Source organism: Sorex araneus, chromosome 5, assembly GCF_027595985.1.
Source record: "Sorex araneus isolate mSorAra2 chromosome 5, mSorAra2.pri, whole genome shotgun sequence".
Lineage (NCBI taxonomy): Eukaryota > Metazoa > Chordata > Mammalia > Eulipotyphla > Soricidae > Sorex > Sorex araneus.
This window is the reverse complement of record NC_073306.1, coordinates 138,393,070-138,420,839: the sequence shown is the minus strand read 5'-3', so window position 1 is coordinate 138,420,839 and position 27,770 is coordinate 138,393,070. Positions and strand designations below refer to the sequence as shown.

The window sequence follows — 27,770 nt, the reverse complement described above, 5'->3', positions numbered from 1 at the left end:
GGAGCTGGACTCGGGCCAGAGACCAGTTTGCTGGGCCCACACAATTAAATTCACACATTTAAGGCACATTCTGTACAGGTAGGATTTTTGTCCTCTTCCCCCCGCCCCGCACCCCCGACACCTTTCTTTAAAAATCGAATTACAGTTGCAAAATTGTTCGTGATTGGGTTTCGGTCACCCAGTGTCCCAGGGCACATTTCCTGGCAGTGTCCCCGGCTTCCTCCCCTGCTCCTCTCTCCTCCTGGAGACAGGATTTAATTTGGTCTCTTTCCTTTTCAGTCCAAGATAGTCACCCTGTTGTTAATTGACCGATTTAGATCATTATGATATAAGGCAAAATCATTACTGCCTCTGAATTCGTGTCTAGCAGTTTGTTTCTTTTCTTTTCTTCTTAAAATTTATTTATCGTTTTTATTTTATTTTCGGGGGTGGGGTGGGGGCTGTGCCACACCCAGCGATGCTCAGGGGCTCCTCCTGTCTCTGCACTCGGGAATTCCTCCTGACGTTGCTCGGGGACCCTTTGGGGTGCTGGAGGTTGAACCCTGGCTGGCCGAGTGCAAGGCAGATGCCCTCCCCGCTGTACTATCACTCTGCCCCCCCCTTTTTTTTCACTTAAATTTTTCTTTTGTTTTCTTTTCGCCTTCAGTTGCTTGAACAAGATTAGTAATTGTTTTCTTTGAACTTGGGACTGTAACTATTATTTTCTTTACTTATTTTTGGTTTTGGTTCACAGGCAGCCATGCTCGGGGCTTACTCCTGGCTCTGTGCTCAGGGATCCCTCCTGGCGGGGCTTGGGGTGACGGTATGTGGTCTTAGGAGTTAAACCTGGGTCAGCGCAGTGCAAGACTAGCGTCCACCCTGCTGCGCTGTTTCTCTGGCCTCCTAGCTGTTATTTTTCACATGTTGCCTTAGAGATAATAATACATACCTAACTATTCGCAATCTGTTCAGTATTAACGTCTTCCTCTGACGTGTAACACAGAGGAGACTGATCAGATAATTTCCTTTACCTTCTGTCTCTTCCTCAGGTATGTCACGCTACCTGTGTGTGTAGACAGTGAGCCCCGGCCTTGCTAGCCTTTTATTTTTTAACATTTTATTGATGATGATGGTGATGATGGTGATGATGATGATGGTGATGATGATGATGATGATGATGATGATGGTGGTGGTGGTGATGATGGTGATGATGATGATGATGGTGATGATGATGATGGTGATGATGGTGATGATGATGATGATGATGATGATGGTGATGATGATGATGATGATAATGATGATGTTGGTTTTCAGGTCACACCCGGCGATGCTCAGAGGTTACTCCTGACTTGACCCTCAGGAATTACCCTTGGAGGTGTTCAGGGAACCATATAGGGTGCCGGGGATCGAACCCAGGTTGACTGCGTGCAAGGCAGCCTACGTAGTAGGGCTGTACTATGGCTCCGGCCTGAGCCTTTTAAGATCACACGTCTGAGGGCAGCAGGAGCCACTTGTGTTGCACGCGGCTGGCCTGGCTTCAGTTCCCAACACCCCGTATGATCCCCATATTCAATAAATTGAAGTTTTTTTTAAATTAAAAATAAAATTACACATATTTTAACATAGTCGAGCGGAGTGCCCCACTGTGTCTGCTCAGCTGTTTGCCTCTCCTTCGCCGATCGTGAAATGTATTTTCGAGTCGTGCATGAATAAAGAGTGTTTTTCCTATCTTATTTGCAGACATGCTGGAGCTTCTCTTTAATTTCTCTTCAATTAAATTTAATTTAAATTCTTTTTAATTTCTTTTTCTGATTATGTCTTTATTTTGTCTTCATTCTTGAAAGATTCTGCTGCTAGGTTTAGAATTCTGAGTAGTCAGTTCCTTTGCTTCCCGTCTAAAGGATGCTTCCCTGCTGTTGAGAGTGTTTGCTGTGATGGAAACTTCAGTTGTGATTCCCTTCCAGGTTAAAAAAAATCTCATTTTTTTCTGGATGCTTCTAGTACCTTTATGATCTTTGTTCCCAGTAATTGACCCTATGGCTCTGGGCGTGCCTTACCCCGTCTGGCATTCTCTCTCTGAGATTCTCGAGCTTGTCAATTTGTGTCTTTTAACATATCTGGAAAGTGTCCGGCCTTGTTCTTCTGGCAGTCTTGGTTCTCAGGAACCATGAAGCATGGGTCACTGGCCAGGACAGCGGCAGGCAGGGGCCGGCCCTTGCGTGGAGTGTGGCATTATGGTCTTACCCCCGGCACCCCGGCCCCCAGCACCCCGAGAGCACCCCCAGAACCAAGCCGAGCTATTCCCTGAGCACCCCTGGATGGGGCCCAAAAGCCAAAAAGGAAAAAAAAAATCCTAGAGTTCAGGGGCTGGAGCAATAGCACAGCGGGAAGGGTGTTTGCCTTGCACGCGGTTGACCCGGGTTCGATTTCCAGCATCCCATAGGGTCTCCTGAGCACCGCCAGGAGTAATTCCTGAGTGCATGAGCCGGGAGTAACCCCTGAGCATTGCCCTGGGTGTGACCCAAAAAGAAAAAAAAAATCCTAGAGTTCAATAGTAAAACATGAGGCCTAGGATTAGAATACAGCATCCTAGATTCTCGAAGAGAAACTAAGTGTCAGAACAAGCGCCCTCACCACAAAAAAGAGGGGGAGATGGGGACGGAGAGACTTTTAGAGACGAAGACTTTGCAGGTGATAATGACCATCCCCTTGAGTACACTGAGCTCCAAAAGCAGCATCTGTGCTCTCTGGACAGAGACTAGACGCCTGCGGTTTAGCATATTTAATACCTGCAGCTTCCTCTTCACTAATCGCTCCTCAATAGCATCTAGCAACTTTTTCTCTACACCAATATTTTTAGGAGCTTCAGTCAGAAGTTAGGCTTTTTCTTTTTTCTTTTTTCTCTTTTTGGGTCACACCCAGGGATGCTCAGGGGTTCCTCCTGGCTCTGCACTCAGGAATTACTCCTGGCGGTGCTCGGGGGAGCATATGGGATGCCGGGGATCGAACCTGGGTCGGCCGTGTGCAAGGCAAATGCCCTCCCCGCTGGGCTATCGCTCCGACGCAGAAGTTAGACTTTCTGGTATTATCTAGTAAGTCAGGACACGCGGTTTCCTTGAAAGGGAACGTTGAGGGGCTGGAGCTCTAGCAGGGTGGTGAGGGTCCCCGCCCTCGCCATGGGTGGCCCAGTCCTGTCTCGGCGCCTGCCCGCTCCCTCACACGCCAGCCATCGTGTGTATCCCGGGCCCAGGCCGCCAGGATGCTAGGTCCTCACACGGAATCGTCCACCCAGTAGGTCAAGAATTGCCGGGAGTGACCCTGAGGCCTCTTAAATACTGCTTGGGAGAAATCCCCCCTCATCATACCTATGATTAAAATGTACTGATCTTAGCAAATCTGGAAAACGGAGAAGAAAAACTATTCACACTTTGCTCAAACAAACCTCTTCATTCTTAATGTCTTGATAAAGTTTATATATATTGTATCCTGGTGTTTTTTTTTTTTCACGTTCACTGATAGGGGAATTTCCCATCTAAATGACTCTTATCTTTGACTTGACTGTTACAGATTATGTAAGAAAGCAAAGGGCATCAATTGGGGGCCTTGAAACAGAGCCCAGTCCCTAAAAATTCCTGAAAGTCATGTTTGCTCCCTGCGGCAAGGCCCGAGCCTGCCTCTCGACGTTCTTTGGGATTTCTAAGGACATGTAGCTTTTTTCTCTCGTTATCACCATTTCACAATGTTCTAGAACTCCGGGGACTCTAGAATCACTCCCCAGTGTGTATCATCCTCAGCAGTGCCGCCCCCCACCCTGTGGCTCTCCCACAGCCGGACAAGGCCGAGGCCTCCGTCAGGCCCGCTGGCCTCCGTGCCACCGTCCACCCCCCTGACGCAGAAGTTCGACTTTTGTCAGTCGTTGGTCTTGCTGAGTCAGCAGAGTCGCCCTCAGGCCCACCCAGCTGGTCCTCAGGTACGGACTCACTCTTCTATAGCTGCCGGAGCAGTTCCCACCCACGCCACCCCATGTCACCCCACGCACCTCTGCACGCCTGGCGCTACCCGGCACGCGGGCTGGGTGTGCGTGTGCCCATGCCAGCTGGGTCTGCGTGTGACCAACGGCAGCCTGGGTCTGTGTGTGGCCGAGCCAGGTGGGGTCCGAGTGTGACCTGCCAGGCGGGGTCCGCGTGTGTCCGCGCAGGCTGGCTGGACGCAGGGCCCGCGCCCGTCCACATCAGCGCTTCTGTAGTCGGAGAGAACGGGCACCCTCTTCTAAATCTTCCCTCGGCTTCGCAAACATTTTTCTATCAATTCATTTTCAGATTTACGGACTCCTCTGTGTTCTCCATTCGTCTATTAGCCAATAAAGTGACATTTTTATTTCCGATATCTTCTCAGTCATAAAAGCGTGATTTGATTTTTTCCCCCCTAAATGAGCCTTTTGCACGTTGACAGAAAGGCAGCCAGACAGCAGAGACGCGTGTCCCCTCCCTCGGTTTCCCCAAAGTTAAAAGCCTTACGTGGCCGTGACCACGTTTAGTCGTCAGCCTCGAGATGCTTCAGGTTCATGATTTCTGTGAACCAAACTCCCACAGCTGCCCGTGTCACCCGCCCGCCGGGGGGTCCCGCTCACGCCCGAGCCCAGCCCAGGTGAGCAGGGCTGCTCTCCGTGAGGTTTAGCTTCTTTTCCAAGACTTTCTTCTCTTCCTATTAAGTTAAAATTTGTTCCGCTTCGGGGCCGGGCTGGAGCTCAGTGTCCTGGGTTCAAGCCCCCGTGTCACTGTAGCTCGGGTTCAGACACGTCGGCGTCTGCGTCATCTCAGGCTTGGCCGTCCCGGGAATCTGGCCCTTGATACGCGGGTTTTCACTCGAGACGTTTCAAGTTTGTCGCGTGAGAGACGAGATCCCACGCAAATGCTCCGTCTTCTCTCCCTTTCACGCTCCGTGTCCCCCTCCCCTTCCTCCTCCTCCTCCTCCTCCTCCTCTGTCCTTGCGTGGGAGCTGCAGCCCGCCGGGACCCACCCGCTTTCTCTCCCCACCCGCAGGAACGTGTCTCTGGTGGAGAACGTGGAGGCCTCAGGCAAGCACTCGGTGTACTACACCAGCCACGAGACGCGGGACCACCTGGTGCAGATGCTGACCCACACCAGGAAGGAGCCCGTGTAGGTGCCCCCCGCCAGCCCGGCCGCACCCTGGGGTGGGGCCCAGCCCCCGAGCCCTGACGTGCAGGCCAGAGTGGAGGGTCCCTCCTCCAACCCCTCTGGGGGGTGGGGACGGAACATGGGGTGGGGGACAGGGACCGAGTCATCCAGCTGCTCGGAGCCAGGAGGACCCCCTGCATCCAGCTCAGGGGGCACCTGCGGGCACGCGGACACCAGGGGTCCGAGCCTCACTGGGGCGCTGGGCTTCCCCTCTTCCCTCCGACCCAGGATGCTCCCGGGGCTGATCCCCAAGGCGCTCAAGACCACTGCGGGGACGGAGGCGAAGCTGGCCAGGCAGCTGCAAGTCTGTGAGCAGCGGATCCCCTGCCCCCCCCACCCCCCATCCCCACCCCCCAACCAAGGCCGAGGCCTGGGGCTATTTCTAGGGCTTTCAGATGCATTATCTTGTTGGAGGCTCATTTTGGGCAAACAACTGATTTCCCGAACCCTGAGTAGAGGGGAGGCTGAAGGCAGCGAACACAGCGCGTGTTTTGCTGAGTCTCAAGCCCAAACAAGCTTCTGCTGAGAACAAACAAGCGAGGGGAACATCAATTCACCGTGGGCACAGCCTGATCCACGCACTCAGCAAACAGGGCCCGGGGGAGGGGGGGGCCAGGGCAGGCGGGGACGGGGGCCCTGGGCAGCGGCGAGGTTTGCTGAGATGCGTCGGGGGTCTGCGGGCTCAGGGGGGAGGGGACCCCTAAGCCCAGCTGGCGCTAGCCAGCACAAGGGCTGGGTGTGCGTGTGCCCATGCCAGCTGGGTGTGCGTGTGACCTCGGCAGCCTGGGTCTGCGTGTGAGATGCGTCCCAGGGGGCCCCTAAGCCTCCCATAGGGCCACACCGAGGGGCCCTGGCCGCCCCCCGAGTCTCACTCCGTGCCCACAGCTCACTCCCAGAGGCCCCAGGACGTGGACCGCCTGGCCTTCTTCCGCAACGCCACCGTGCGGCTGCAGGAGCTCAAGCCCGTGGGCCCCCCGGAGGCCAGCCTGGCGGTGGAGTGGTGGGTGGTCCAGGAGTGGTGGCCGGGCTGTGACCACGGCCGGGGCTGCAGCCGGGACCTGGAGCTGGTCATCTACAACGACAAAGTCAGCCCCCAGAGCATGGGCTTCCTGGCGGGATACGGGTGAGTCCCCCGGGCCCGGCCTCGCCGCGGGGGTGGGGGTGGGGGGCTGCCCCCAGGCCGGCCGGCCGGGACCCCCGGCGCTCACGCCCGCCCCACCCCGCCCTGCCCCAGCATCGTCGGCCTCTACGTGTCCGTGGTGATGGTGGCGGCCAAGTTCATCCGGGAGCACTTCCTGGGGATCTCGCGCTCCATCATGTTCGAGGAGCTGCCGTGCGTGGACCGCATCTTCCGCCTCTGCACCGACATCTTCCTGGTGCGGGAGCTGGGCGAGCTGGAGCTGGAGCAGCAGCTCTTCTCCAAGCTCATCTTCCTCTACCGCTCGCCCGAGACCATGATCAAGTGGACCCGCGACCCGCCCGAGCCCCCCGCGCCCGCCCCCCGCCGCCCACTGCCCCCCGAGCCCGGGGCGCCGGGGGAGCCGCGGGACGCAGCCGCGGAGCCCTGACCCCCGCACCCCTCCCGGCCGGCCAGGTCCTGGCTCGCCCCCTCCCCAACCCCCCCCCCGCCAACTCCAGCCCCCAGCCCCCGGCTCGCACCCCCCCTGCCCTCCCCTGCCACCAGGCACACGGTGCAGCCCGGCCTGCAGCTGGTGGCCAGCTGGATCCTGGCCCTGAGGCCGCCTTTGTGCCCACACAAGGGAAACTCAGTTTGCCCCCTGCCCCCTGACCCCGAGTCCTGCAGCCCTAGCCGGGGACTGGACGGGGCCAGCTGCCCGAGAAGGAGCCGTGGCACCTCCAGGGTCTGCCGTCCCCCGGGGCGCCTCGGAAGCGGGTCTGGTGCCGACTGCAGGGCCATTAAGCTGCTAATGACCCAGCAAGGCCCCGTCCAGCCCGTGACCCCCCCACCCCCGTGACCACCGCCGGCCCCAGCTCTCCCAGCCTCGGCCGGCCAGGGCTGCAGGCAGTTAATAAATACTTGTCGGACGGAGTGCACGCCTGGAGAGTCGCTGGGCAACGGGGGCCAGGGCCCGGGACAGGGCTGGGTGGTCAGTGGGTCAGGCCAGCCTGGGGACTCGGGTCCTGAGACCCAGACCGCGGGGCGCCTGCCCCCCACTCCCGGGGGGCTCTCCTCTGGGTCAGCTCGTGCCTGGGCCCGGGCTTCTGTGGGAGCCGCCTAGGGGGAGGGCGGGGGAGGGCGGGGGTCCTGCTCGGGACCCTCGGAACACCACAGCTCGGCTCTACGGCTGGCCAGGGGTCCGGGGCAGCAACACGGGGGAGCGCCCTGGAGTCCCGGGGGTCCTCGCCTGCTGAAGGGGCCTCGAAAGGAGGAGACAGACAATGAGGTGCAGCCATTTATTTCACTGACTCGTCGCTTCACGGGCGGCCAGTCCTGAGGAGAGCGGGCAGGGGCGGGGCGGGGCGGGGGGCGGCGGGAGACGCCAAGGCCCCCGCCGTGGCACCAGCAGGGCCTGCAGCACCGCAGGGGAGGACTAGAGCCCGGGGAGGTCCCCAGGGCGCCCGGGGCGGGGGCTGGGCCGGGCGGCCTCACACCAGCCTGCGCCTCTTGGAGTCCCTGCCCGTGTCGCCCTCCGGGGCGTCCTCCTCGCAGCCCAGGGGGGACACCAGGTTCAGCAGAGGGTCCTCGGAGGCCCGGCCGAAGAGAGCCAGCAGGAGCGCCACGCCGAAGCCCGTGGCCCGCTCGCCCTGCGGGGGGGCAGGGCCACTAACGGGCTGACCGTCCCCAGCCCATACCTCCCGGGCCAGCAGGGGCCACCGACTCTGCCCCGTCTCCCATGAGCTCGGCCCGAGTTGGCGGGGGGGTGGGATGGGGGGCCTCACTCACGGCATGGACAGGCGCCGCGATGTCCAGGTGGACCCAGACCCCGGGCCAGTCGAAGCCGAGGTGCGAGGCGATGAAGAGGCCGGCACAGGAGCTGGGGCTGTTGTCCCGGTCCTGTCACAGGGCGGGGCGGTGACGCTCGGCGACACCCAGCTCCCCAGGGCCGGCCCGAGGGCGCGCGGACTCGCGGGCAGGGCCCCGGGTGCCACCTACCGCCACGGAGTTCTTCATGTCGGCCACGGCGGATGTGAACTCGCTGAAGTGCAGCTCGGGGCAGTACACGAGCGGGTGCACCAGGTCCCCGCACTGCCTGCCAGCCTTCACACACGCCGCCTCCCACTGCGCCTGGTTGGTCAGCACCGCAGCGTGGTACTTGCCTGTGGCGATGCCCTGGCGGGCGCAGAGACACACAAGGGCAGCGTCGGGCCGGATGCGAGGGCCTCCTGCCCGTCCCCGCGCCCGCCTCCCCGGGGCGGCCCGGGACCCACCTGAGCTCCGGTCAGCGTGGCCATGTCCAGGATGATGTCGGCGCCCAGGTCCTTGCAGGCGTAGGACACGCCGTCGGCCAGCACCAGCCGGCCCTCGGCGTCCGTGTTATTGATCTCCACAGTCCTGGGGCCGGCACAGAGCCCGGGTCAGAGGGGCGCAGGGCAAAGGTCAGCCTCACCCACTCTCCCCCGGTGAGCCCCTGGCCCGGGGGTCCTCGTGGGCGAGACGGGGCAGCAGGAGCGGGGCGGGGCCCTGGGCGCGGCGAGGGGCCGGTGCAGGGCTGTCCCCTGTGCCCTGGCCCTGACCCCCACCCCAGCCTCCACGCTGCGGGGTCTCAGCCAGCACCCGTGACCTTGGTAGGAAACTCATCTCACAGAGACGAGGGAGCTGGGCAACCCCCCCCAGGGGTCAGGGCGCCCCCACGCGGGCGGGGACGGGCGGGGGCTCACTTTCCCGAGTACAGCAGGTGGATGTCGTCCGGCCGCGTGGCGTTGGGCCCCACCGAGTTCTCGGCCAGGCAGAACACAGCATGGAGGTTGTCCTTGAAGCCCTGTGGGTGCACAGACCACGGCTGCCTCCCAGGACCCTGCGCCCCCTGCAGGGCGCCACGACCCGCGCCCGGCGGCTCACCTGCTTGATGGCGGCCCGGAAGGCGCCCAGGACGGCCGCCGCGCCCCCGCAGTCCCGCTTCATCCCGGGCATGGTGGTCTGAGGGGACACGAGGGGGTGGTTCTGAGGGGCTGCCGGCCCACCCGCTCGCGCCACCAAGACCCCCCGCCCCGGGACGGCTGGACGGGTCGACGCACACAAATGAATCACGCCGCCCACCGGGCCGACGAGACGGAAAACAAAGACCATGCGGGCGGGTGTGGGCCGGGCCACGGCGGGGAGGGCTCCTGCACATGGCTGACCCGGGTTCGGGGCCCGGCACCCCAATATGGTCCCACTCGGGCACGGGGATACTGGCCCACGCCAGCGCATCGACAGTAAGAAGCCGCCAGGAGCTGGAGCGATAGCACAGAGGGTAGGGCATTTGCCTTGCACACGGCCGACCCGGGTTCAAATCCCAGCATCCCATATGGTCCCCTGAGCACTGCCAGGGGTGATCCCTGAGTGCAGAGCCAGGAGTAACCCCTGTGCATCGCCAGGTGTGACCCAAAAAGAAAAAAAAAAAAAGTCGCCAGTTGCCACCAGTGGAGACCAGAGGGGAGCCCTGAGCGGCCAGGCCGGGACCCCACATCTTGGCCAAACCCCCAACACATGCACACGCACGCCACGGGACACGCACACGTGACCGTCACGGTCCAGCACGGCCGACCACGCACCCACCCCGAGGCAGACGGGCGGCTGGCGAGGCTGGGCCGGACACGGGGGTCCCTGCACGGGGTCCCTGCAGTTGTGCCACAGACAGGGGGACCCTCCGCCCCACACGGGGGTCCCTGCAGCCGTGCCCCACACGGGGGCGAGGCCCTGCAGTCTGTGGCGACGGGCAGGAAGGGTGCTGAGAGGGGCCAGAGCGCAGGGCAGATGCCGGAGACGGACAGGGGGATGCCGGGGTCCCAGGTGGGCCAAGCCGGGCCTGGAGCCTGGAGGGTCAGGGACGGGGCCTCCCATGCCTGGTCTGACCACACGGCCACCGGCGTTGCATGCAGAGACCCAAGCTGCAGTGGCCACGCGGAAGCGCCGGGCCCTGGGACCTCTCAGCTGGAGACACTCGTGAACTGCACATCCTCGGGTCACACGACGGCATCAGCAGGTCACGGGCTGGCTCCAGAGATGGGGGTGGGGGAGCCCTGCGGGGACCCCCAGGACCCCCCTCACTCCACAGCCCTCACCGCCTGCGCCCCTCAGGCTCCCGGGGCCTCGGCCTCGCCTGCTGCCCTCCGGGCGGTCAGGCTGCAGCTGGCCGCTCACCGTCCCCGCCCCCACCCCCGCGGTGGGCACCCAAGGACCGGCCGCCCTGGCCTGCCCTCTGGCCAGCACGGCCTCCCGCCTCCATGGCACCTACTGAGCGTCCCCGCTGGACCCCCGCTGCAGCCCCCCCCCCCCCGCCCGGGCTCCCAGGACGTCACTTCCCAGACCCGGGCGGGGGCGGCAGCTCCCACTGCCCTTCTCACCTGTCCCCGACTCTAACTGACAAGTTCCTATTTTAAATTCACAACGGGTCGTGAGGGGTGGGCTTCAGTTTGCAAAGGTACCGCTCGGCTCTCTGAACCCCCTCGGCCGGGCGGGTCTCTCGGCGTTAACAGGAAGCGCTTCTAGAGGGAAGCCGGCTTCCTGCACAATTAAGCTGGCCGGCTGCACTATTGATAATAAGCTGTCGCGCTTGACCTCATCGGCAAGACGCTGGGGACTGTTTAAACGGGGAAAAATCAAAACAGAATCTTGGGGGTCAGAACCCAGCCACCGGCAGGAGAGCCCACGCAGAAGGCAGCCCGGGACAGACACGACGGACGGCATCACCGGGTCCCTCCCGCCCACGTGCAGCAGCAGTGCCGGCCCGGGGTGACAGAGCGGGAGTGGCCCGAGACACGCTGTCCCCAGCCCGGCCACTGGCCCTCTCGGGGAGCAGCTGGCCACGGTGTGGTAGGTGCTCCTGGGAAGGTGCTCCTGGACGCCTTCCCCGGCGTCTGGGTGTCCCTGCGTGGGGCCGGGGCCCAGACCCCGGGGGCACTCGCTTGGTGTGGGAGACCCGGACTCCACCCTCGGCACCCGTCCCCAGCCCTGCCGGGGGGATCCCCACGCACAGCCAGGAGGAGCCCCCGAGCACGCCAGGTGCGACCCCCCGCCCAGGCAAAACCAAACCAAAACCCCCGCCTGGGCCACGGAGCCCTGTGAGTGGGAGGGGTCCCCCACGCACCCCCGTTCACCACGGCTGGTCTGGGGGCTCCCAGGTGCTCCCTGGCTCTGTCTGACTCTGAAGCCGTCAGGTCCCTCTGACAAACGGTCCCTCCTCCGAGACCACAGCCACCAAGGAGCAGCCACCGGGCGCGGGGACCTGCTGGCCCACGGAGACTGATTCTCCCAGGACCCCAGGAGAGTGGCCAGACGCCTCGGGGCAGGGTCCCAGGGCCCAACCTCTGTGGGCCCGGCCGTGCCCAGGGCCCAGGGGCCCCCACGGCCACTTGCCGGGCACGGCTGACAGCAGAGGGGACGTGGGAGGCTGTGGGGAAGGGCTGCACTGGCTCCCCCACACGCAGAGGGTGCAGGCACGACTCCCCCCGACGGCCCGACTCTCCCCCCGACGGCCGACTCTCCCCCCGACGGCCGACTCTACCCCCCAACCACCCAACTCCCCCCGATGGCCCGACTCTCCCCGAGACAGCCCGACTCCCCCTGACGGCCCGACTCTCCCCCGACCCCCGACGGCCCAACTCTCCCCCTGACAGCCCGACTCTCCCCCAACCCCTTGACGGCCCGACTCTCCCCCTACAGGGGGTCCCGGGCGGGAGGAGCGTGCGGCCGGCCCGATGCCAGTGGTGTGTGCAAACTGCCCCAGCTTTCTTTGGGGCTGTTGCCAGGGACAGAGCCCGGGGCCTTGCCACCCGCACGGCCGTGCCCCAGCCCACTCGCTCCGTGTGATAAAACTCTGCTGGCGTCACCACTTTGTGGCTCAGGGGCCCCTCCCAGCTCTGGGCTTGGGAGTCCTTGGGGGGGCCGTGGAGTGCCGGGAAGCGGCTCCTGCATGCGGAGCACCCGGGCCGCCACCGCCCTTCCTGGCCCGACGAGCGTGCAGCTTACACCACGCGCGGCTCGAAGCCCGTGGAACAGCCAGGCCTCGAGGAAGCAGAACGTTTTTCTGCTTAGAAACACAGTGTACGCTGGGGTCAGAGGCAGGGTGGGGCGAAAGGCCGTCTCACATGCGGCCAACCCAGGCTCAGTCCTGGCACCACCTACGGCCCTCGGAGCCCCACCAGGAGAGACCCCGAACACAGAGCCAGGAGTCTGCCCTCGGCACCCCCGGGAGTAGCCCAACCTCCAAAAATAAATAACTTAAACGTGCAGGAACGCCATCAGCGTTAACGCGGCCCCCTGCGCCTATTCCGCTATTATGTTTATTTGCTTTTCCGTTTTCTTCCACGGCACAGTCACGGAATTCAATACGAGAGAACGCTTACTATCAGTGTTTTCTAAAAACCTTCATTATTATTAGTTTCATTTCCTGATTTAGCCCCGAGAATTACCTTGTTGTTTAGAGGAGGACGATTTAAAAAAGAAAAAAGAAAAAAAGTCACACACGAGGCACCAAGTCCCCCAGGGATGGACAATGGTGACGCCATGCTCGGTGACAGGCTCAGGAGCCGTGGGGTCTGCAGCATGGGGGCACTCGGGGCCTGGGGGCTGGAGGGACACCCCCCTCACAGGGCAGGCGGGAGCGATAGGACAGCAGGGAGGGTGTGTGCCCAGCACCCAGACAGTCTTCTGGACCCTACCAGGAGTCAGCCCTGAGCACAGAGCCAGGAGTCAGCCCTGAGCACTGCAAGAAGTGAGCCCCAAGCACAGAGCCCTGAGTACCTAAAGATGTGGCTCCAAAAAATAAAAAATAAAATGGAGAGAAGCGCAGTGCAGTAGGGAAGGCATTCGGCTCAGCCTGCTTTCAGCTCCAGCACCGCACAAGACTCCCTGAGCACCGCCAGGAACAAGCCCTGAGCACAGAGCGAGGAGTCCGCCTCGAGCACTGCGCAGTGCAGCTCACACACCAACCAACCAAACAACGCCAGAGGCAGGGGAGGGACCGGCCCTCCCGGCTCTCCTGAGTTCACCAAGCCGGGGATCTCACTTAGGGTGAGATCTTCCCGCTTCCAGAGCAAACGTCCATCCTAGACCAGGCTCAGGCCCACGGAGCCCCTGAGGGCCAGACGGGCTGCGGGCTGCCGGCCCCCAGGGGCCACCCTGCGCATGTCCAGCGTGGACAGTCCAGCGGGGGGGGGGCGCTGTCCAGCGGGCCAGAGGGGGAAGCCACTACGCCAGATGGGTGCGGGGACATGCCCCGGGCAGCCACTTCCCGCGTGTCCTCCAGCAGGACTTACTGACCACTCACTTCAATGGTCAGGAGACGGGCACCGTCCCACCCTTGGCACAGCGGCCAGTCCCCCCCCCCCGCCGTCCACGACCCCCGTCAGGCTCCACTCGGCATCTGGGTCCTCACCCCCATCTGCCTCAAGGTGGGGGCACAGAGTTTGCCTTCCCCGTCCCCCCTCCCCCCGCCCTCGTCCCCAGGCCTTCCCGCCCCCCCACCCCGCCGGCACTCACCTTCCCTTTGATGCTGAGCCCGCCCGTGTCGTACACGACCCCTTTGCCCACCCAGGCGATGGTCTGGGTGGCTTCGTCCGGGGTGTGGCTGAGGACGGCCAGCGCGGGCGGGTGGAGCGCGGCCTTGCCCACGCCGTAGATGCCTGTGGACAGCGCAGGGACGGGGTCAGCTCCCCAGGCCCCCTGCCGCCTGGGCCCCCGTGTGCAACCGAGTCCCCGCAGAGCAGAGCCACGGCGGCCGGGGCGCCCGGGGCAGCGGGGAGACCCCCCTCCTCGGCAGAGGCCCCTCTCCAGGCCCCGCGGCCACGGACAGCTGTCCTGCGGGGTCACCGCTCCAGCCGCCAGGCGGGCCACAAGCCAAGCACTGTCCTCTCCAGAGCCCCCCGCAGCTGGCCGCCCCACCATCGGGCCACCCCCATCCACTACTCCCCGGGCCCTGGGAACCAGGATAAGTTTCCTTTCTTGCTTTACTCTGTTTCGGCATGGATGCCTGGGGGCGCCCCGGGACCACCCCTGCAGGCTCAGGGCACTACGCAAGGTGCGAGCAAGGCCAGCGCCCCCGCCCCCCACTGCCCTGGCCCAGTACGACCCCTCTAACAAGCCCCTCACTACAGCTCCGGGGCCAGAGACCAGCCCGAGCACAGAACTGGGGGTGGAGGTGGGGGCGCGGCCGCCTCCCAGGGCTGGTCAGCAGCCATCAGCGTCTGAGCTGCCCCCTCCCCAGCCGGCCCAGAATTCTCGGCGCGGGTCCTGGGTGGGGGAGGGGCGGGGGGCAGGCTTCCCGGAGGAGGTGAGCTGGAGCTGGGACGCGCAGGCTGGGAGCCCTCTCCACCTCTCGGGGATCTCCCGGGGGTAGCACTGCCCAGAGAGGGGCCCCCAAGCACTGGGAAGATGGAAACGAGAACCCAAAGGCCCTGGCCAGCAGCCCCCCAGGACGGGAGTCTGAACCCGCCTCCTTCTGGCGGGGCCCGCGTGGGCACAGGCTGGTCCCTGTGGGTCACAGGACTGACACGGGGGACGCGGTGCCGGCGTGCCCCCGGCCAAGGCTGAGCCCACCCACCTCCGAATCCGCGGGCTCTCAGCTCCTCGTCCCGAATGATGGTGGGGGCGATGCCCAGGTCCTGGCCCACCTTCTTGATCTCCTGACGCGTGTGCGGACAGAGAGGGGGGGCCTGATGTGGCGCGGCCAGCAGTCGGGGCCGGCGCCCACAGGAGGACGAGCTGGACGGGACCCCGGAGACACGGCCCCCCTCAGAGGGCCCCCACGGAGCCCCCCATGGACCGGGGGGGGGGAAGCCCCCCAGCTCCGATTCCCGCAGTGCTGGCCAGGCCTACGAAGGCCCCCAGCGTGTGCCCGCCCCCGCCCGGCCCGCCTGGCCCACCCGGCCACCCACCTCCAGGAAGGCGTCCGTGTTCATCTCGCTGCAGGGCGTGTCCACGATGCGGGCAGCCAGCCGCACACCCTCCGTGGCACTGACCAAGCACTAGGAGAGGTGAGAGCCCGTGGCCAGCCCGGCCCCACCCCGCAGGGGCTCCCCGGGAGGGAGCCACACCCGCCCACGACAGCCTGCGGAGGTCGGCGCCCTCGGCCCGTGTCCAAGGAGGGGACACAGGGAGGCTGAGAGGCGCCTCCCCGCGGCACAGCAGCCCCCCTGGCTCTGGACCCCCAACACCCCCGGGGGAGGCAGGAACTGGGCCCCGAGTGCCAGCAATCCTGACACATCCCCGGCTGGACACCGGGCAGGGTGGGGACAGGCGAGGGCCCCGCCCCCAGGTCGGTGCCAACGGCGGGAGGTCAGCAGCGCCGAGTCCAAGGGCAGCGAGCACCAGGCCACGGGCACCCGGGCACCCAGGGTGTGACTAAAGGTCACCCAGGGAGTGACCGCTGGATACCGTGTGAGCAGGGAGGGAGACCCCTCGGGGCTGGAGGGCTGGACGTGGGCGAGGGACACCCTGAGCAGCGGCTGCCCCGGGCCGTGAACTCGTGGGGGGGGGGGGACCCCGAGGCTCTGGCAGCCACAGGAGGGGCCCTGCTCCTGGGTCGGTGCTCACCCCGGCCTGGGCAGCAGTGCGGGGGAGCAGGAGAGGGGCAGCCGCGGGGCAGGGGGGCTCGGGACCCTCGGGGCACGCGGCCCGGCCTCGGGCCCTACCTGCAGCGTGGCCGTGTCCGCAGGGCCCTCGTCGGGGCCCACCAGGAAGAACTCCACCGTCACCGTCTTCTTCTCCGCCCGGCGGGCCGCGGCCGAGCGCTGCGTGAAGAGCGGGAAGGCGCGGGCGAGCGCGCAGGCCGAGGCAAAGACATCCGAGCGCTCACAGGCCATCTGCACGGAGGGCAGGGCTGGGCGCGCGGGGCGCCAGGGGACCCACCCCCGCCCTGCCCCCACCGCGAGGTCCTGCTCCCCACAGCGGCCTGGACGCCCCCCACAGCCTCCTTCGCGGGCCCACAAAGGCCGCACCGTCCCCCAGCCCTCGGCCCGCCGCCCGCACCAGGACCCCACCCGTCAGAGCAGCTCCCAGTGCCAGAGGGGGTGCCCGGCCCCCGCTCTGCGGGGTATCAGACCCGAGCTGGGTACGCAGAGACAGTACGCGACCCCCAGGGCTCTTACCCTACTGGACCCGAGTACCAGCAAAGGTACCAGGCCACTGCCAGTTCTGTCACCAGATGGTGTGAGCACTAGGAGAGGTGCCAGGCCGGCCCCCAGGACTATGACTAGACTGGTGCCGAGTACCAGAGAGGTACGGGCCGGGTCCCAGGACTATGACTAGACTGGAGCCGAGTACCAGAGAGGTACGGGCCGGGTCCCAAGACTATGACTAGACTGGAGCCGAGTACCAGAGAGGTACGGGCCGGGTCCCAGGATTATGACTAGACTGGAGCCGAGTACCAGAGAGGTACGGGCCGGGTCCCAAGACTATGACTAGACTGGAGCCGAGTACCAGAGAGGTACGGGCCGGGTCCCAGGACTATGACTAGACTGGAGCCGAGTACCAGAGGGGTACGGGCCAGGTCCCAGGACTATGACTAGACTGGAGCCGAGTACCAGAGAGGTACGGGCCGGGTCCCAGGACTATGACTAGACTGGAGCCGAGTACCAGAGGGGTATGGGCCGGGTCCCAGGACTATGACTAGACTGGAGCCGAGTACCAGAGAGGTACGGGCCGGGTCCCAGGACTATGACTAGACTGGAGCCGAGTACCAGAGAGGTACGGGCCGGGTCCCAGGACTATGACTAGACTGGAGCTGAGTACCACCAGAGGTTCCAGGACAGCTTTAGGACTACTGCTAGACTTCAGCTGAGTACCAGCCAGGGTACCAGACCAGCTCCTAGGACTATTAGTAGACTAGAGTTCAGTACCAGTAGAGTGACCAGGCCAGCTCTTAGAACTATTACTAGAGTTGAAGACCAATGGGGGTATGAGGTTGGCTTCCAGTACTTTAACCAGGCTGAAGCTGAGTACCAGAAGAGGTACCAGACCAGCTCCTAGAACTATTACTAGACTCAGTTGAGTATCAACAGGGGTATGAGGTTGGCTTCCAGTACTACTACTAGGTCGGGGCAAAGTACCAGTCAAGGTACTATACCAGCTCCCAGATCTATTACTAAAACTGAGTACCCGTACAGGTACCAGGCCATTTCCAGAATTATTACCAGACTGGTACTGAGCACTAGCAGAGGTAGTGGGCCGGCTTGTAGGACTGTGAATAGACTGGAGCTGAGTACCATTAGCGGTACCGGCCGGCTCCCAAACTATGACTAGACTGGTGCTGAGTACCAGAGAGGTAGCGGCTGGTTCCCAGGATTATTACTAGACTGGAGCTGAGTATCAGCCAGTACCAGTTCCTAGGACTATTAATAGACTAGAGTTCAGTACTAGTAGAGTGACCAGGCCAGCTCCTAGAACTATTACTAGACTACAGCTAAGTACCAACGGGGGTATGAGGTTGGCTTCCAGTACTTTTACCAGGCCGAAGCTGAGTACCAGAAGAGGTACTACCAGACCAGCACCCAAGAGTATTACTGGACGGGTGTTGAGTACCGAAGAGGTACTAGCCGGTTCTCAGGACCATCACTAGACCGGGGCTGAGTACCAGCAGAGGTACTGGCCGGCTCCTAGGACTATTGTTAGACTCGAGCTGAGTACCAGTAGGGGTATGAGCTGGCTCCCGGTGCTGTTCCTAGGCTGGGGCAAAGTGCCGGTCGCGGTGCCCGGCCAGCTCCCGGGGCTACCCCTACAGCTGAGTACCAGTAAAGGTACAGGTCACTTCCAGAGCTGTTACTGGGTTGGTGCTGAGTACAGCAGAGGTGCCGGGCGGGGCCTGGACTGTGACTGGGCTGGGGCTGAGTACCAGCGCAAGGACCCGGCCAGTTGCCGGGACTGTTATTAGACTAGGACTGAGTACCAGTAGGACATGAGGCTGGCTCCCGGTACTATCCTAGGCCGGAGCTGAGTACCAGCACCAGTACTCGAGGCCGGCTCCCCGGACGACACCACACGAGTACTGAGCACCCGCAGACGCACAGGTCACGTGCAGAACCACAGGACCAGTGGAGGCGTCAGGCCCAGAGCACTAACCAGGCCACCGCCAGTGCTGTGACTGGGCTGGGGCTGAGTACCAGCAGAGGTGCCAGCGCCAGCCCCAGGCAGGGGCCCTCGGCGGGCGGTGGTGCCGGGCGGGCTCCAGGGGCGCCGCGGACACTCACCAGGATGCAGCGATGGGTCCCGGGCGGCAGGCAGGTCCGCACCAGTCTGGTGACGAAGTGCGCGGCCGAGGGGCTGTTGTGGCGGCTGACCCTGGAGGGCAGTGCGGCCACCGAGGCATAGTTCAGGTAGAGGGGGCAGCTGTCGGTGGGGTTGGGGTTGAGCGTGCTCAGGGCCGTCTGCCAGAGCTGCACACAGGGACAGACAGACAGACAGACTGTGAGCCTGTGCCAGCGGCGCTGCGGGGGGCATGGTCGCCTGTCCACATGCATGGGGGGACACTGCAGGGCGGGGATGGCCTGTCCACGTGCATGGGGGCCTGGACACTGCAGGGTGGGGCTGGCCTGTCCACGAGCACTGCAGGGGGCCTGGACACTGCAGGGCGGGGGCTGGCCTGTCCACTAGCACTGCAGAGCTGGGGCTGGCCTGTCCACATGTGCTGTGTGGGGCCTGGGCACTGCAGGGCGGGGGCTGGCCTGTCCACTAGCACTGCAGAGCTGGGGCTGGCCTGTCCACATGTGCTGTGTGGGGCCTGGGCACTGCAGGGCGGGGGCTGGCCTGTCCACTAGCACTGCAGAGCTGGGACTGGCTTGTCCACTAGCACTGCGTGGGGCCTGGACACTGCAGGGCTGGGGCTGGCCCATCCACGAGCACTGCGTGGGGCCTAGACACTGCAGGGCTGGGGCTGGCCTGTCCACGAGCGCTGCGTGGGCCCTGGGTACTGTAGGGCTGGGGCTGGCCTGTCCACGAGCGCTGCGTGGGGCCTGGGGCCGCAGGGCTGGGGCTGGCCCGTCCACGTGGACTGCGGGGGGCCTGGACACTGCAGGGCTGGGGCTGGCCTGTCCACTAGCACTGCGTGGGGCCTGGGCACTGCAGAGCTAGGGCTGGCCTGTCCACGAGCGCTGCGTGGGGCCTGGGCGCCGCAGGGCTGGGGCTGGCCAGTCCACGTGGACTGCGGGGGGCCTGGACGCTGCAGGGCGGGGGCTGGCCTGTCCGCGAGCGCCGCGGGGGGCCCGGCGCTGCGGGGCGGGGGCTGCCCGTCCACGTGGGCTGCGGGCGGCGGGCCGGGGCGGCGGGCAGCGGGCCGGGCCGGGCGCTCACCTCCTCGCTGACCCGCGGCTGCAGCTTCCCGCGGACGCGGCTCCAGGGCAGGCGCTGCAGGTGCCGGAGCTGCCCGAGCAGCAGCAGCGGCCGCGCCGCGGGGTCGGCGTCCCCCGCGCTGGCCGCGAAGCGCAGCCCCACGTTCGCCATCTTCCGCCCGGCCCGCCCGGCCCGGCCCGGCCCGGCCCCGCCTCCGGCCCGCCGGGCCCGCCCCCGGCCCGCCGCCCCGCCCGACCCCGGCCGCTCCCGCCGCGGGCGCCAGGCGCGTGACCCGGGCGCGCCCCCGCCGCCCGCCCGCCCCGCCCGCCCGCCGCAGACCCCCGGCCCGCGCCCCCGGCCCGCGCCCCCGCGCCCCCGCCGGCCCGAGGCCTCTGCTGCGGCCCCCGGCCCGGCCCGCCCGCGCGGGGCCCCGGGTGGGCGTGCACAGGCCGGAGGGGCTCCGGGTGGGCGTGCACAGGCCGGAGGGGCTCCGGGTGCACCGGGGCGCCCGTGGGAGAGGAGCTGCCCCCGGCCAGGCCTGCCACGGGCAGTGCAGGCCGCGCCTGGCAAGAGCCGGGCAAACCCTCCCCCAGCCCCCACCCCACCCCCGCAGCCGCCGCCCGTGCAGGGAGGGTCACTGGCACAGCTGCCCGAGACCCCCGAGACCCCGCCTGCTTAGGGGCAGAGAACAGGACAGAAGGGCCCTGAGTCCCCATCCGCGGAGCCCGGGGGTAGGGGAGGGGGCGCCTGGCGGGCACAGGGGCCGCTGTGGGCGCAGGGAACCAGGCCCCTCCGAGGAGTGGGAGCACATCCCACCCGGGGCCTAAGGTCTCAGGGCCCTTCGGGAGCCCTGCATGCTGCCTCTCACCCCTTATTTTTTGACACTTTATTGTACGCCAATACGACAGGGTGCTACCTCCATACCCCAGGGCCCTGGCTCCTAGCCTCCACCCGCCCCCCCCCCGCCCCCCGCCCCCATCTCTGGACACTCTGTGAGGGTCGCAGTGGTGGAATGAAGAAAGGCATTTCCCACACACCCTCAGCTTCTGTATCCAGTATAAAACTGGATACTAATTGGATCTTATTTTTTCAAAAGGTTGTGTGGTCACTGAATGTTTTCACACATTTGTAAAGGGTATAAAAGACCAGTGCCAGTGCAGATATCCAGTGTGGAGATCCAGTGCAGAGATCTACTGGAGACCCAGTAGGGATCCAGTGCAGAGATTTGCTGTGGGGTCCAATGTGGAGATTACTGTGGGGATCCAGCATGGAGATCTAATGTGGGGATCCAGCACGGAGATCTGCTTGGGGATCCAGCGTGGAGATCTACTACGGAGATCCAGCATGGAGATTGTGGGGGTCCAGTGTGGAGATCTGTGGGATCCACTATATGGATCTACCATGGGGATCTACTGCGGACATCTGTGGGGATCCAGTGTAGAGATCTATTATGGGGATCCAGTGCGGAGAACCAGTGTGGAGCTGGGGCCCCAGCAGAGGCTGAGGCACTGGCCTTCTCTCACGGGGCAGCGGGAAGGATGTCCTACCTAGAACTTCCCCAGGAAGCCAGAAAGGGACAGGCACTTGGGTGGGGGCCAGAAGGACATGTGACCCCAGAGTGTAGCTCTGAGGCTAACATGGAGACTTTAGACAGTAGGAAAATCCATTCCAAACCCAGCAGGGATCCAAGGTGCATTCTGGAAAGCAAGGCCGCAGCGCTGTGGCCACTGGGGGCAGGGGGCTACAAACTGGGCAGATGGGCTTGGGACAACATTTCTGGACCCTTCCGTGTCAAGTGTCACCCCAACGTCCCGGGAAAGGGGAGCCAGATGATTTGCTTCTTGAACATGGGTCGCACACGAGGCTCAAGGTTGCTGGTTGGACGCAGATACTCAGGCTTCTGTCTGAAGCCGACCCTGAATCGAGGAGTCCAAACTGAACACGAAGGAATCAGCCCACTTCAGGTCTGCCAACTTCCTCAAGCTGCGACTGGGGAGAGAAACAGACACATTCCAAGGAGGTGCCCTCCCGCCCTTCACCAGAGTAACACAGCCACCCTGTTTGGATAATTTTTTATGAAGGTATTAATCCACATTAATTAATAAATTAACATGCTGGTTCCGCATGAAGGAACCGGCAGAGGAACCCAGGTGTGAGGGACCCAGGGCCGAGATCTCCAAGCCTGCTTGGATCGGATCGGGACTGGGCCTCTTCCACCCAGATTCCCCATTTTCCAGTAGCTAGGCAGTCACACCCAGAAACTGCCTGACGCCATGTAATCCCATCAACGGCCAACATCCAGAGACTATAAAACCAAGCTCCCGGAAGCACACAGCTGAGATGCGGCCACACAACATCTGATAACCTAGTTCTCCCTCTTGGAGAACCTGGCAAGCTACTGAGAGTTTCCTGCCCACACAGGAGAACCTTACAAGTTCCCCGTGGCGTTTTCATATGCCCAATACAGTAACAATGATGGGTCTCATTCTCCTGACCCTGACGAGCCTCTAATGCGGCACCATTGGGAAGGACGAGTAAAGAGAGGCTGCTAAAATCTCAGGGGTAGGATGAACGGAGACGTTATTGGCACCTGCTTAAGCAAATTGACTATCAACGGGATGACAGTGATACAGTGATTAATCCACAGCTTAGTATATATTTCACTGTCAACGAAAAATTTACCTGCATTTACTCTTCTCTAAAAAATGAAATTTTTAAACAACGTACCAGATCTTTCATGCAACCCAAGAACTAACATGTTTTTCATGCCCGAGACTCATTCCGAACTCAACTGGCTGCTTAGACTTCGTTTGAGAGATTAGGAAAAGACTGAAAACCTCTGAAAGAGATCAGAAGCCAGAGCCGGAGCACTGGTCCAGGGGTCCAGCGTGTGCCTTGATCCCCAGCACCCCCGAGAGCCCCCCAAACCCTTCAGGAGTCACCCCTGGGCACAGAGCCAGCAGTAAGCCTGGGAAACCACTGGCTGTGGCTCAAAAACAAACATACGAAATCAGAACAGAACAGGGCCGGAGCGATAGCACAGCGGGTAGGGCATTTGCCTTGCATGCAGCCGACCCGGGTTCGATCCCCGGCATCCCATATGGTCCCCCGAGCACTGCCAGGAGTAATTCCTGAGTGCAAAGCCAGGAGTAACCCCTGAGCATCGCTGGGTGTGACCCAAAAAGAAAAAAAAAAAAAACCGGAACAGAACAGAAAAATCAGAGTCCAGCCCCAGGACTTGTTCCTGACCCCCGGGGGCCCTAGGCAGACGCAGCAGGCGTTTCTGGGTTCTCGTCACCCCCGAGCTTGCCCCTGCAGGAGCTGCAGTGGTGCCCTCCCCGCCCCCACTCCACATTCCCTCTGACTCCGGAAGCAAAGGGTGCTCCTGGAGCACTGCCTCCGTGGCCCCGTTTTCATTCTTGCGCCCTACTCTCTCTCCTGGCTCGGAGTGCTGCAGGCCCCGAGGCTCGGAGCCCAACAGTAGGGGTGTGGGAGCCGCCAGGCCCGAGAGGCACACGCGGTCACCACAGCCAGGGCCTGTGGGGAAAGGGCCACTGGCTGGCCACCGACAAAGGCGCCGTGCACACCAAGGCCCGAGCACGGCCTGAGCCGGCCGGAGACAGGCTTCCCTGGGTGGCGTGTCCGGGGGGAGCCTCCCCGGCGCCTGGCCCCCACCTCGCCCTCCGCAGTGGGGCTGGCTGGGGGCTGGAGCGACAGCACAGTGGTGAGGGCGTTTGCCTTGCACGCGGCCGACCCGGGTTCTAATCCCAGCGTACCATATGGTCCCCTGAGCACCGCCAGGGGTAATTCCTGAGTGCAGAGCCTGTGCATCGCCGGGTGTGACCCAAAAACAAAAAAACAAAAACAAACAAATCCCAGCATCGCCTAGGGTCCCCCGAGCACCGCCAGGAGTGATTCCTGAGTGCAGAGCCAGGAGTCACCCCTGTGCATCGCCGGGTGTGACCCAACAAGAAAGCAGAAAACCAACCGACCAAACAGAAAACCACAGTGGGCCTGGCAGTGCGGCCCCTTCCGCGCGGCCTGGTGGCTGCACTCCTGCCTCTCTGTGCCCAGGGGCGGGGGTCTCGGGCCCATGATGTCTGTCGGACCAGAGAGGCCACCCCGCGTCCCCCAGAGGGTTGAAAGGGAACTCACTGCCATGAGGATCACGGTTCTCTAGAAGATGTATCCGAAAAGCTGCTGACTTAGGGTGGGAGCACTGGGCGCCCCCCAGACTCGGAGAGGTTGCGGGGAGCGGCACGTTTCAAGTCCGAGGGTGCGAGGAGCCCGGCCCAGCCAGCACGGTGCCCTCACACGGCAACCACGCTGTCCTCTCCCAGGATAACGTGCTGCACGGTCCCCGCATCACTGAACTGTGCCCCGCCGTGTCCTTCATGGCTGCTTCCTCTAAATCCAGTGTCCAAACACGGATCAGGCTCTGTTTGCTGCCCGGGGGCTCTGCCCCTCTAATCCACAGCAACGGCTCCTGCCGTCCTGACATTGAGGTGACTCCGGCCAGCCGGCTGGCAGATTCGCCCGATTCCTCCCAGTTACATCCCGGTTAGACGTTTCCTGGCCCCCCACACCCGGGAACTGCATGGCCAGGCCGTTGGCCAGGCCAGTGACCCGCTCAGGTAGCGGCAAGGGCACGACGCCCTTTCCCAGTGAACACTGAAACCAGTGCTCTCTTCCAAACGGGCCCGGAGTGACAGTCCAGCGGGGAGAGCGCTGGCCCAACACGCAGCTGAGCCGGATTTGATCCCCAGCACCACATATGGTCCCCAGAGCCCGGACAGAGCCAGGAGCGAGCCCTGAGCACCCCTGGGTGGCCCCAAACCAAACAAAGTCAAGTCTCATCCAAGTACGCGGGGTGGGGCCCAGGGAGACAGTGCGGTGGGCTGACCTGTGCTCTGCCCGTGCCCGGACACCAGGCTGCACAGCCCAGCACCCCAGGGGTCTCTGAGCACCTCTAAAAGTGAGTCTGGAGCACAGGGCTGGGAGTGACCCCTGAGTGGGACCCCCAAAACCAACCAACCGACAACAAAGACCCTGAATTTCAACAAGGGAGTAGGAGAGCGTTTGGCCCCAAGGAGGCCCCGCAGATGACCGTGGCCCGGGAGACGCCCAGGGTCCCCTCTGCTGAGCACGGTCCTCTGGGGGCGGGGGCTAGATCCTTTCCTGGAACACAGGCGTGTGCCCCAGTGTGTGTGTGTGTGTGTGTGTGTGTGTGTGTGTGTGTGCGCGCGCGCTCGTGTGTCTGGGTATGGGTCGAGTTCTAGAACAAGCACTCCACCCGTGTCCTCCCACTGCCCGTGGGGTGGTGCTTTCGGACCCCTCTGGGGGCGACGCTCACCGCCTCATCTGCATGCAGAGGCCCAACTGCCCGTGAGAGGACAGAGCACACACGTCCACGCTGACGGGTCAGCTTCCCCCTTCCTGTCCCAGCCTCGGTTGGGCCCATCTCTCAGAGACTAGCCCCACTGCTGACCAGGGCCCTTGGCCCCGGACCGCGGCTGGTTTAGTTGTTTTTTTTTTTTTCTTTGGGGGGGGCTGCACTTAGCAGGGCTCAGAACTCACTCCTGGCAGTGCCAGGGACCCTCTGGGGACCGGCCGGCGGCCCCGCAAGCGCCATCAGCCCCAGTGTGCCTCTGGGCCCGCATCCTAATCATGATCAGAAAAACCGTTTTCTAGGAAAACCTTCTCTGCTGCGGGGCTTGCAAGGAGTGTGTCACTCTGGGCCAGTCACCGTGACTCCGTCTTCACTGACCCGAGCCCCACTTTCCCCAGAAGCCACGGTAAAGCCACAGGGTGCTTATCCGCAGCACCTGAACGGTGCTCTTTCTTCCGAGGGGAGAAGCCAAGTGTTCGGGTCAGGGTTTGGGCCCGGCCGGGAGACGGGAAACAGAGTTGCCCATTTCTCCATGGGCCTCGTGAAGGCTAGCCCCCCTCTCCGAGACTGCAAGGCTCTGCGTTGCTCTGGTTCCGGGCGGTGCGCGCAGCAACGGGCCCCCTTCCCCGAGTACCGCTCCTGCCCAGTGCACGAGACCTGAATAGGATCACTTCAATGATTTACAAAACTGGAGTGACATTATAACCCAAACAGTCGAAAAAGCATTCCAATCAGGTTCGTGGTTTTCCTAACGTCGTCATAAATTCAGTAATGCTTAAACAGGACCTATGAGAACCATCAGAGACGTTTTGGAGCCTTTTTCTTAACACACTGGGAGCACATAGTAAATATCCACGAGAAAGCACTATTTTAAAAACATGGCTTGCTGGTTACACGATAAACTCGGCAGCACATTAAACCGAGTCGTATATACACTGCGGGCAGCCCTTCCGCCCCCGCCCCGTTTCAATGAGAACCTCCGACCCTTCTCCTCCTGGGGCCAGAGAAAATGGGAAGTGGAGGGATGGGGCTCTCGTCTGGGGTCCGGGCGCCCTGGAAGTTGGGGGTCTCGGGAGGGAGGGGCCGGCCTAGCTTGTGGGCTTCCAAGACAGGGTCCGTGATCTTTTGCGTGATTTCCGCCCCGTGCAGAAGGCCCCGCGTCCGCCTCCCTCAGTGAGGAAGCAGTGAAGTGCTTTGTAAATTTAATTATTAGCATGAACTGAAGGTACTGTCATTGTTTAACTCAGCCGACCTTTTAAATGGATAACCAACCTTGAGGCTTAATTGGATTTAAAAAAAATCAATTTCTAGCCATGGCAGTATGAGGGAATGAAGTGCTACATTCTCGGGCAATTGTAAAAGCAGTTTCGCTCAAGACGATTTTTTATTATTTACAACTTTTAAATGACATTATCCATCTTGGTAAGCGTTTTATGTATACATAGAACCTTCTATAAACAACCCAGACAGTCACACAGGCACCCCGGGCCGCGTCTGCGGAGAATGGCCCCTTCTCGCTCGGGGGCGGGCTGTGCCCTCCGCCACAATCTCTCCGCACCAATTACACGAAAAACTGAGCTCGGGATAATGACATAGCACTGTTTGCAAATCTCTCCTCGCCGCGCTCCGTCTCATCTTTGTAATAAGAGAGAAACCCTTGAGGAAGCTTTTACCAGATCGCGTCTTGACCATTAAATCTTTTTTTGAAGAAGGTCATTTAATTTTATGGAAAGCAGCGGACAATTAAAACGGCATAAGCAGAAATAGTCCTGGTCTGGAGCTGAGAGAAGCTCAGGTTGGCGCCCAGCCCTCGCAGGGCTCTGCCGTCACCTGCGCAGGCCTCAGTGTCCTTCTCTGGGCAAAGGGGCCGTCCTGACCCCAAACGCGGATGTCTGCTGTGGTGTCCCGACTCGGAACGCCACGTTGGAAAGGCATCTGACTCCCTCAGCACCTCCTCGGAGGAAGAGAGACCAAACGGTGCCGACCAGGCCCGAGGCCCCATGAGGCGGTCCAGGAGAGAGATGGCGGCGACGGACGGGGGAATCTGGATCTCAGCTAAAAGCAATTTTAGAATAGTAGTTGACAAACAGAAAATGCTAAGCCCGGCCGGCTTTTCTAACTAGGCCCAATTTAAATGGACACTGTGCTGAATGGAGGCTCGTCTAAATGGCCCATTTCAGCCGGATTATGGAGCCGAGTGGAGACCCACACAGCCCTCCCAGGCTTTCAGGACGGGCCAGAGAGCTAATTTGGACAATTGGGCAAATGATTATTTTCTTTTGCCTCAATTGACCAGATAATTGTGCCCACAGCTCCGCCATTAGGCTGTGCAGCGCCCATGTGCTGTGGGCCCCGCTGCCGGCAGGGCGGGGGCGCGGGATGGGGGGGGGAGGCCTGCAGGCCGCCTCTGCCTACGTGCCCCTGCCCCATCCCTCCTCCCGCCTGCGCCCCGGGAAGGGGGCTGTTTTCCTTCAATTTCAGGACTCAGCTAAGCAAAAACACCGGGTCACAAGGTTAGAGGGCGGCCTCTGGGTGGCCAGAGGGGTCTGGCGGGGAATTAAGTGTTTAACGGCTGACATACAGCCATAAACAACCCGAGGCCCATGCACGGCTCAACATACACACATGCACGGTGATAAGCTTCAAAACATAAACAGCATGTGGGGCCGGGCTGCTCAGGGCCGCAGCAGCGGAAGCCCCTGCTCAGGAATCAATGGCTGGGCATCACCCTGAAGTCTTGTTTTTGGGGGCCCAGCACGCCCGGTGGTGCTCAGGGCTT

At 62.6% G+C, this 27,770-nt stretch overlaps 2 protein-coding genes across 2 annotated transcripts in view; one reads left to right on the top strand and one right to left on the bottom strand.

Moving 5' to 3' along the window:
* Positions 1 to 6,745, top strand: part of LOC129405004 (piezo-type mechanosensitive ion channel component 1-like) — a 40,968-nt gene extending 34,223 nt beyond the window's left edge. Inside the window, exons 18-21 of the mRNA XM_055139958.1 lie at positions 5,022 to 5,138; positions 5,406 to 5,485; positions 6,063 to 6,300; positions 6,412 to 6,745. Coding sequence (XP_054995933.1) covers positions 5,022 to 5,138; positions 5,406 to 5,485; positions 6,063 to 6,300; positions 6,412 to 6,745 — 769 coding nt within the window. The remainder of the gene's footprint in view (positions 1 to 5,021; positions 5,139 to 5,405; positions 5,486 to 6,062; positions 6,301 to 6,411) is intronic.
* An 833-nt stretch (positions 6,746 to 7,578) lies between these two features.
* Positions 7,579 to 19,819, bottom strand: NPEPL1 (aminopeptidase like 1). The gene is made up of 12 exons (XM_055137389.1): positions 19,624 to 19,819; positions 18,525 to 18,710; positions 15,972 to 16,142; positions 15,216 to 15,305; positions 14,882 to 14,963; positions 13,822 to 13,964; positions 9,199 to 9,276; positions 9,018 to 9,118; positions 8,568 to 8,691; positions 8,293 to 8,469; positions 8,083 to 8,193; positions 7,579 to 7,943 (listed from the first exon to the last, which is right to left on the bottom strand). Exons 1-12 carry the CDS (start codon positions 19,771 to 19,773, stop codon positions 7,785 to 7,787), a joined length of 1,572 nt encoding a protein of 523 aa, XP_054993364.1. The 5' UTR covers positions 19,774 to 19,819; the 3' UTR covers positions 7,579 to 7,784.
* Positions 19,820 to 27,770: the final 7,951 nt, after the last annotated feature.

Coding starts and splice junctions, on each gene's coding strand:
- NPEPL1 (XM_055137389.1), bottom strand. CDS start 19,773: ATGGCGAACGTGGGGCTGCGCTTCGCGGCCAGCGCGGGGGACGCCGAC. Junction 9,277..13,821: donor GGCTCAGCATCAAAGGGAAG/GTGAGTGCCGGC, acceptor GTGTCCCCTCAG/ACCACCATGCCCGGGATGAA. Junction 8,692..9,017: donor CACCTGCTGTACTCGGGAAA/GTGAGCCCCCGC, acceptor TGCCGGCCCCAG/GACTGTGGAGATCAATAACA.